General features: G+C 29.6%; 2 protein-coding genes across 2 annotated transcripts; one reads left to right on the forward strand and one right to left on the reverse strand.

The window, feature by feature from the left end:
- Window positions 1–2,503, reverse strand: LOC130452687 (protein odr-4 homolog). Its single transcript, XM_056792085.1, has 5 exons — window positions 2,318–2,503; window positions 1,745–2,251; window positions 1,505–1,693; window positions 319–706; window positions 1–239 (listed from the first exon to the last, which is right to left on the reverse strand). The coding sequence occupies exons 1-5, from the start codon at window positions 2,411–2,413 to the stop codon at window positions 82–84; spliced, it is 1,338 nt and encodes a 445-aa protein (XP_056648063.1). The 5' UTR covers window positions 2,414–2,503; the 3' UTR covers window positions 1–81.
- A 551-nt stretch (window positions 2,504–3,054) lies between these two features.
- Window positions 3,055–5,180, forward strand: LOC130452637 (regucalcin-like). Its single transcript, XM_056791990.1, has 5 exons — window positions 3,055–3,294; window positions 3,919–4,119; window positions 4,489–4,704; window positions 4,754–4,932; window positions 4,986–5,180. Exons 1-5 carry the CDS (start codon window positions 3,138–3,140, stop codon window positions 5,145–5,147), a joined length of 915 nt encoding a protein of 304 aa, XP_056647968.1. The 5' UTR covers window positions 3,055–3,137; the 3' UTR covers window positions 5,148–5,180.
- The last annotated feature ends 4,905 nt before the right edge of the window (window positions 5,181–10,085 follow it).

The raw sequence follows: 10,085 nt of genomic DNA on the forward strand, positions 1-10,085 counted from the left end.
TAACCAGTACACGTATTTTTATTATAAAATAATTACATTCATTTTTAAATAAAAAACAAATCAACAAATTGCGGATTTAAATTAAAAAAAATTGAACATTATAGCTATAAGTAGTATAATTAACGACATCGCGAGTCCTACATACATCAGTTTATTTACAGGATTAGTAATTTTCGGCAAATCTTCAATAAAATCACAATTTAAGGCACTTTTGTAATATTTGTTAACTTCCAATGAATCTAAAACACAACAGACTTTTTATAATAAAAAACTTATAAAAATAATCTTATTTCAGAGTAATTTATACTCAATATTCACCTGCTTGCCCTTCGACATCAGTTATATCCAATTTCCCATCAATTTTAATATCTAAAAGTTCCTCCAAAGACATTTTAGCTTCTTGAGGACCTTCGCCTGGAAATAGATAGTCTGAAAGAGCTACCTCACTATTCGGTAGTGAAATAAGAACTCGCCTTGGAGGTTCATGAACACTGTTTATATCCTCAGAATTTTCCTCCTCCGTTAAAGAGTCCCAGTGCATTTCTAACCTTGCAGCTAAACTCCTTAAAATATCTTCCCTGACAGCATCTGCTGCTTCGTTAATTGTTAATTTCGGTTGTAACCAAAGTTTACAGGCCACTTTTCCAACTAACTGTATATTACCGCAACTATCTGTTATATTTTCGTACAAAACAGTTTGCCCACACTGAAAAACAAAAACCTCAAATTGATAAATATATAGGTTCATAATTGAAGGTTATGTTACACTATAACCACCCAGAGCTGTTTTCTCCCTTCAAATTCCAAAGCACTCCAATATACGTAGAGGTTACAATGATATTACACCTTCACCCCTTTATTATCTTATCCAAAAATTGTTTTATGTATGCTTGTAATGACAAGACATGCTGGAATTGGCCCAGAACCATTCTTGGTGAGCCAAAAGTATTGTTATCATATTGTACCAGATATTTTTACACTATTGGCATCATGGATGATCCTTAGTTTTGCTGGTACATGGAAGAAGAACTAATAGTAGACCAAATCATCTGTGAGTACCCAGTACAGTTAAAAAATTTGGACAAGACCCATAACTTGCTAAATGACATCAAAAATTCAAGACCAAATGCCTGATTGGCTTCTCAAAGGACATCTGCCATTGGTTCCAAGGTATAATGGCTCGTGACCATCCACTATTCTACTAAGACTTATGAACCAATGGAGTTTCTCTGTTTTCTTCTTCTTCCTACATCTTGAAATGCTTCTTTTTCAGTAAACCTCTTCATTTAAGTTGAATCCTTTGTAACCAGGAGCCCAAAATAAAGACAATCTGTTATATTTGCCCATTTCACATAGTTTTCTTTGGAATTCCCATGTCAAGTTGAATTTGATGGCAAGGGAGGCTTAGTATTTTGATAATTTCTGAACTATTATAATGAATCACTTTGACAAATGTATTGGTACTTTTAATAGAGAAAATCTGTGAAAATGAATATACTTTTACCTTAGTTTGTAAAATGGACACTTTTAATGGTTTTAAAGTTTCAGCATCATCTTGTACACCTCTCTTTGTTCTAGAATGTCGTATTTTCTTAGTACCTATCGATTCTAAAGTATCACTTTTGTCTTTGAATTCCCCATCAAATAAATATATCGCTGACTGTAATGTACCATTAATTTCATCCATAATGACCTGTAATTATAAAAATTTGCCCTCCATTATTAAATTTAATAAAATATTTACCTTGATATGTTTTTCTAACGGCCAATCACATTCGTCTTTAAGTAGATATCTAAGTTTATTCAATTTGAGATCGCATTGTACTTGAATCCACTTTTTTTTCTGAGTTTTGATGTCAATAGGTAAAACATTATGATTGTGAACATCATAAGTCTTCCCGTAATATTTTTGAGTCTTTGATGAAAGGTGTATTATCAATTTTTCACTTTTGGGACTTCCAAAAATATATTTGTTGTTATTTAAATCATTGTGGACAATTTGTAGAAGTGATTTAATTTTTTGATTCAACGGATTTAAGCAATCGTCTGGGCTTATTACAAATAATCCTAAGACATGTAGACCCCCAGAGAGCATCCTGGTAGCTTGTCTAGCATGATCAGCCAACCAATTCCCATTAACATCAGTCAAACTTCCTAGTTCTATAGGTGGTTTGCCAAGTTTTTTATCCTCTTCCGATTGACAAGGTGGGGTTTTTGCAAAATGAATTACATACTCTTGTCCCAAACACGACTAAAAATACGATAAACAAAAAAACATGAGCATATGTTACGAATTAAAGGTTATGGTTGAATTTACCTGTCCTAAAATTAATCCTACAGCATATGCATTTTGTTGTGATACACCAGTCAGATATAATAGTAGGTTTTCGTCAACTATAATCGTCTTTACCATTATTATTTATATTAAATTACAAAAAAATATTTTATGTTAACCTACAAAGTTGAAAGTTGTGAATTTGACATTTGACAAGGCGATAAGATTAAAGGTACAATTTCATGTTGATTCTCTAGAACGTCAAATGAGATCACGTGGTGCAATTTTAACTGGGACGTTGTTTAGCTTTCAATTAAATAAAAGTATTCATCAATAACGATATATATTCATCCATCAAGCTAAGAATTTAATCAAGCAATTATTGAATGAATTATATATTGACAAAAGTGGTATATTTTTTCAGCGTTTCATTGATTCGAGTATTTGTAGCTCTAAGCCAGCGTCGAGCGTCAACATGAAATTACACCTTAACATTCTTGACTATAGACGAAGAAAAAACATAGATGATTACTCACATAGATAAATTAGAGTTTTATATTTTAATTAATTTCATTTTCGATTGTTTAAAGATCCTAAACTAGTTTATAACAAACATAAAAGAAAATAATTCAACTACTTTATTTAAATTAAATTAAACTATCAATATTTTTTTGGTAATAAATTCCGAAGCGTTCTCGTAATTTTCGATAAAATTATTAAATATTTTAACACGATCAATAAAAATTGTTTAATAAATTACTGAAGATATCTACGACACTGTTATTGGTGGTACTGATAAAATGCAACTATAAAAACTAATTACGAATGTGAGCAAATCACTTTTAAAATAATTTTTATCAAAATGGCACCGACTATTGAAAAATTATGCGGTAATTTCAAATTGGGAGAAGCTCCCTTTTGGGATGAATCTTCTCAAGTACTTTATTTTGTTGATATCAATGGTTATACTATTAATAAATATGATCCAAAAACCAAAAAACATACAAGTGCTTATGTAGGTAAGTAAAAAAATATTGTTTTTATAATTAAGTGGTTAGAAAAATTAATTAGTCCAATATTTCAATTTAAATAACTTCTAATCATTATATTAGAAGTATTAGAATGAAAATTTTGATTATATTTACATCTTCACTTTTTATTTTAATTAATGTTTTTTCATGTATATATATTATCCAAATAAAGTTTCTATCTTTTAATTACCAATTTAATTACATTTTTCTTTATACATATCTATAGTGGTTATCATTTAAATTAATTTGTTTTTATGGAAAATATCCTTGACCTCCATCTTGCAATAGGTAATATCATGTTTTTGATACTGAATTCGTTGAAGTATTTAAAAAAGTTGAAATATTGTACTTGGATATTTCATAATGTTAGCCAAATATGTATAATCTAACAAACAAAACATGAAATTAGTCAGCTCTATCTTTTTACAGAGTTATTATTAGAAATTATATTTTTTAGCTATCTTTTCAGTTCGTTATTGATGTGACGTTTCATGAGGTTTAGGTTATGTTTGGCTTCATTACCCCGTGTACCATGATATAGACAGATTTATTATTTTAGTTTTCATCGCGTTTACTAGTTTTCTTTTTACAGTTTATTAATTTTTGTTGCAGGTAAAAATGTATCGATCATAATTCCAGTAAAAGGAAAAAAAGATCAATTCGTTATAACTCTCGAACGAGAATTGATGCTAGTTACATGGGACGGCGTCAGCCCGAAACCATCTAAAATGGTAAAATTGTTGGAAGTCGATCAGAATACCAAAAACGTTTTTAACGATGGAAAATGTGATCCTTCGGGAAAACTATGGATAGGTATGATAAAACTTATCACCAAATAAAAATATTATTTCATGTAGTATTCAAAATATGGTACATAACCTAAAAAAAATTTTATATGATAGTTTATGTATCAACCTAAGTAGTCGACGAGTTGCGTATTATATTTTAACGACGACCTCTACGTGACAAACCAAAGGATAACTTCCATTTAGGAAAAAAAGGAAAGGAAAAAATACTCAAGGTCCTTTCAGATGTAATGGGGGCTCGTCCCGGAATGGTTCGTTCGTTGAAAGGTGTATTTTGAAAAAAAACAGATTTGGATTTGTGTATAATCGATTATTAAGTCGAAAATTAGTACGAGAAATATGATTTCAGTATCGTTAAATGAAAATAATGCTTTAGGTACCATGGGGGGTCCTCCGGTGGTTATAGCAGACATTCCCTTGGGCAAAGGTACTTTATACAGTATCCAAAACAAAAAATCGACCCCACATTTAACCGGAATCGGTATAGCCAACGGATTGGCGTTTAATACCGAACTTAAAAAAATGTATTACATCGATTCCCGTACCGGTACAGTTGACCAGTACGATTGGGATACGAACAAAGGATCGATTTGTAAGTTTATTCGTTTTAAATTTGTATCAAGTTAAATAGGTAATTTCAGCGAACGGTACGCCGATATTTACTGCTAAAAAGAACGGTTTGGACGGTATGGTTTTCGACGGAATGACCATAGATACCGATGGTAATCTATACGTAGCTGTTTGGGGCTCGAGAGTTATCAAAATCGATCCGAAAAAACCTGAAACTCTATTAGATACTTTCCATATGCCGGCAAAAATAGTAAGTTAGAAATTATTCGACTTGGAGTATTTTTATTTATTTTTCCAATTCAGGTTTCATCCGTTTGCTTCGGCGGGGCTAATTTGGATGAATTGTACGTAACCAGTGGACAGGTAGGTATAACACCTGGTCCAGATGACGGAGCTACTTTTAAGATTACAGGTATCAACGCTAAAGGTTTCGCCGAAGTACCAGTCGATTTGGAAAAAATGTAAATTTCGTTTTTTCAATAAAATAATTATTATAAACTCAATTTTTTTTATTTAAATTCCTTTGGACCGATTCGAAATGGAAACCAAGCAATAAACTAACTTTACTCACTCTTTTTTTCTTCACCCTGTATATATAATTGAATTATTATCAAATTATAAGTGATTATTCTATTTTTATCTTCTTATTTATTGAATTAAATATATATTTTTACTATCTAACCTCAATTTGCATCAACCATTTAAACTACAATTTATCCCACCTCCGTAAAATTCACTATAACTCAAAATAAACAGAGATATAGATGGAACTATCGATATTTATCAATAATTCGTATAGTAACTATCGATTAATATCGATAATTCATGAAAATATCGTAAATTTTGTTTCATGTCATATTTAATCCATTGACAGATAAATAAATAATCTATATGTCAAATTAACAGCGAAAAACAAAAATAAAACTATGTTGCAAGTTTAATCTTCTTCTTTTATTATGTAGTGTTATTGAGTTATTTCTATTTCTTTTATTTGTATCTTCTCATTTATTATTTTATACGCACGTCTTCATTACTTAACCTAACTTTAATCATTTAACTACAGTCTATCCCGCCTCTGTAAAAATCGCTACAATCGTACAACTGCGCACACTCGCCCACAATAAACGGAGAACTATCGATAATTATCAAAAATTAGTGCCCAAAATTATTATGGATATTTTTTTTTATTTGCTTTTAATGATTAAACATTTTAACAGCCCATTTTCACCCAGACTGGCGAGGTATGTGAAGTCTGGTTGTTATTGCGTTTTTTCTCACTACCGTTAATTTGTAACCACTACTCGAATACTTAACCTTGAAATAATACACGAAGATATCTTGCCAAACATTTTGATTACTCTCACTACTAAATCTCTTCAGAAATACAAATCTAATAAAAGATCAAAATTTAAGTACCTATATTTTTATTAATTCAGATTCAAAGAGAATTTCAAGAAAAACTGCATAAATTCATAACTCCTGTATAAAAATAGATTTCGTATACAATTTACATTCAATTTATACCAATAGATTCAAAACATCATTTATCACAACGTGGGTATCTGAAAGTTAAATTTAAATTTGAAATTTAAAGATTGGATAGTCTGTCTGAGTTAACTGAACAGAATTCATTACAATTCATTTGAAGTACAAATATAAATATTCTAGGTTATGTTAACGAGGTATACCTATTGAATAACGATTATTTGCTTTATAGCGTATAATTTTGTTTTTCGGTACATATTTAAAATGAAACAATCAAAATTTTGACTCGACATTACTCTAGAAATATTAGCAGTTTGGAAAAATTCATTTGGGAATAATTGATCGAGATTATATATTAAGTAATTGTGAAGGTCACGAACAAATTACATTTTTAAACACATATTGTTTCAATAACCACACAAATCACACTGATTCACCACAAAATCAATATTTTTCGGTTGTATATAAATTAAATAAATAAAGTGTTGTAATGAATTCATTTGTGGCTAATGAACCAGGTTCGAGGCCGTTTACCTTTCTCGAACTCAACGAAAATATTTCTTAATTAAATTGCGGTTTTTTAATAACAAACATTCTAGTTAGATTCGTGAATTGTTAGAAATGAGTTGTGAGAATTTTCCGTATCCGTACGTCCCTTACTGTATTGTTCATTATCACTTCTTCATTCAGATTTATTATTTTACGTCTCCCTCCATTACCCTCTCCTCGCGAGAGTCGTTCGCGTCGAACCGCGACAAATAAAAACAAAAATCACCATTTAACTCTTGAGACTTTTTATTTTATTTCCTTTTCTCAACTACTCTTTTACCTTTTCTATATAAATTATGTATTATTCAACAGTTTTTATGCGATGGAATAGAATAGATAAATTGGTTATTTCTTTACAGGAACGTACTCGATATAATGTAGGCTTTAGTATTTATGAAGTGGAAATAAACTCGATCGTAAATTACTTTTCTGTTATTGAATAAGTAATAAAACAAGTTAAAACAATAGTGAAAACTTATTATGCAATAATTGTTGATTTAAAAGTCATTTAATGTCATTATTACAACATATCATTTATTTGAATATATAAATTACAATCTTAATTATTAACACTGCAACGTGACGTGTACATTTCGTGTTCTATCCTGTAATCAACGTCTCTTCTTCTTTTTTATATAAATCTGTTATGTAGAGGCGGGACTCGATAGTTACTTAATAACATCTTGTTGATATATTACACATTTGTATTTAAAATCTATTTTCGTAGCTTATATATATACTTCAGTATGTAACGTTATTTTCAGTGAGATTTTCGAAAAAAATATTACACGGCAAAGGTCATTTTGAAATCACGTCACAACTAACCGCCATGTTGTTTTTAGGGGACAAATATTGCGTTATTGACAATAAAATTATGATTATATTTGTGTTTTATCTTCTTTTTTTTTGGCCGATTGTATTAATTTCAATCAAAACAATCAATTCTCTAAGCACAAATTAAATAGAATCTTTGTGCACCACGACAATATGGCCGACGTCTCAAATCACGTTACTCGAAACGACTTATAGGTTAGGTTTTCCAAGAAAATTATTAAAATATAAAATTGAATACACGACAAGAATTTGGAATCAGTTTAAAAACTATTAGTTTATCAATTCTCGACTTTACGATGTGAAATGATTTAATTTGTAATGTGCAGTTACGGCCCTGGGTACATTTGCTACAGAGATTGCTCTCCGCTTTGATAAAAAGGCCTAAATGTGGCCCTGAATGAAAGTGTAGTGCCCAAAACTAAGTATACATATCTACATTTTGGTCACAACGTGCACGTCAACAAATACCGATCTATAACTGACCCACCTGTTTGTGTTCTTGAACTTGAAATTTCTGTCTGCTGTTCGGCTGAAAGTGTATTTTCTTCAGTTATCGGTGGAAATTTTTAAGTGAGTCTTTAATTTGTATATACTCTCGTTTCGTTGAAATTTGTGCATTATAATATTGTTGATGACATGAATTTTTGGTTTTTAATAAAAATAAACAAGGTAATATATATTATTTTATGCTAATTTTTTGGAAAATTTGATCTCTTTCAATGAGATGAAATTTTTTCTTTTGAAACGACGTAATAAGAAAAAATAAAATTTCTATTTGTAAAAATTGGAATTATCAAAAATTATAATTATAAATAGAAGTAATTTGAATAATGTTACTAAATTTAAAAAAATAATTTTGGAAATAGTATCAAATTTTGAGAGCTAATACCATTACAAAAAAAATATTATTCATTCATCATTATTATTTTTACTTTGTGAAACATTTAGATAGTAAATTATGGAGCTGACAAAATTTTTTAGTCACCACCAATTTTTTGTAGTTAAATAAACTATTATAGTCCTAGGTATTTTTATTTGTTAATTGATAAGAAATATAACAAAACGATATTAAAAATGTATGAAAGGGTGTAAATAAATTTGAGAAATGTATCTTTAAGATTGGAATGATTACCTTTTCACTCCTTTTTTATATTTCACAACTTTGTTATTAACACAAGTGCACTTAAAATGAAACATCAGTATAATCTCCTCAGTAAATAGGTCAGAAAACGACAATTTTTAAAAAGATCACTATGCTTTAATATAAAATTAAAAGTAAACACAAAAAACACAACAATTAACACTAAATAAACAAAAGCGCACTGGAATTAATAACAAAAAAGACGAAAATATAACCTCGAAATGACAAACTTTTTCCTGTTTTGTATTCCGTAACAGAAATTTTTTAGCAAGTTGTAAAGATGTCAATACGTTGACGTCATGTATCGGCGCCATGTTTGTTTACAACATTGATACATAGACTTAATTGGTTCTTGAAGTTATAATTGTAAAATGAAAAATAATTAGTCTATATTTAAAAAATAAATTTGTGCTATTACAAATTATCTCCGTCATTGTAAAAATGGTAGAGAAGAGATTTTAAAAACTCATAATTATTTCTAGGCAAAAGACTCTCTCTATATAAAGTTTATCTATGGTTCACGCCACCAATGCAAATGTCAATTCATGACATTATTTCTACCCATTAAATAATGTTTTATCCCATTTCATTTAATGTTTATTTTTTTGTCTTCCTGTTTGTTTCTTTTTTGCTGTTCTTGTTTCTTATATTCTTCTAACCATTTTGTTTTTTCCCGTTCTTGTAAAATTCCCAAATCGTATTAGCTGTTACACATGACTCAATAAGTCGTGTGACTAAGATACACATTTTTTTGCCAAAAACCGATCTCATTCATCAATGTAATATCCTTCAAGAGCAATACAACCATTTCAACGCTTCTCTATTTTCTCCATGTTGTGCTTAGCGAAAGATTTGTCTTTTGCCTCAGTTTCAGCAATTGCTTCTTCATTTGAGCTGAATTTCTTACCGGCGAACATTTTTTAGAGAACAGCGAATACCAGCTTTATATTTTGATTTCTAGGTTAGTTGTTATTGATTTACATGGAGTTATATCAATTAAAAACTCAAGAAGTTTGAAATCTTGCGATTGAATTATTAAAATAAAATAAAGTCATTCTTGTTTCTAGACCGATTTATTAAATTACATTTTTATAGTATTATTAGATTAGTTTCATTGTTAATTATCAAAAAATTTATGAAGAGACTGAAGTTTGACCTGAAGATGATATCTTGGTAATCGAAACGCGCGTCAGACTGTGTAATTGAGGGTATTGGTTATCAAATACTGAAGTTTGCCCTGAAGATGATATCTTGGTGATCGAAACGCGCGTCAGATTGTTATTGAGAGTTTTGTCGTAGTTGTAGTTATCATATTTTACATCAAACTTTCATAAAATTACCACTATTCATTGATTTATTTTCAAAATTAAGGTAGAAAAATAAAGAAAACGCTG

This window comes from Diorhabda sublineata, chromosome 2 (genome assembly GCF_026230105.1).
Source record: "Diorhabda sublineata isolate icDioSubl1.1 chromosome 2, icDioSubl1.1, whole genome shotgun sequence".
Classification (NCBI taxonomy): Eukaryota; Metazoa; Arthropoda; class Insecta; order Coleoptera; family Chrysomelidae; genus Diorhabda; species Diorhabda sublineata.

Coding starts and splice junctions, on each gene's coding strand:
- LOC130452687 (XM_056792085.1), bottom strand. CDS start 2,413: ATGGTAAAGACGATTATAGTTGACGAAAACCTACTATTATATCTGACT. Junction 1,694..1,744: donor CGTTAGAAAAACATATCAAG/GTAAATATTTTA, acceptor TTATAATTACAG/GTCATTATGGATGAAATTAA. Junction 707..1,504: donor TGTCCATTTTACAAACTAAG/GTAAAAGTATAT, acceptor TTTGTTTTTCAG/TGTGGGCAAACTGTTTTGTA.
- LOC130452637 (XM_056791990.1), top strand. CDS start 3,138: ATGGCACCGACTATTGAAAAATTATGCGGTAATTTCAAATTGGGAGAA. Junction 3,295..3,918: donor ACATACAAGTGCTTATGTAG/GTAAGTAAAAAA, acceptor TTTTTGTTGCAG/GTAAAAATGTATCGATCATA. Junction 4,120..4,488: donor TTCGGGAAAACTATGGATAG/GTATGATAAAAC, acceptor ATAATGCTTTAG/GTACCATGGGGGGTCCTCCG.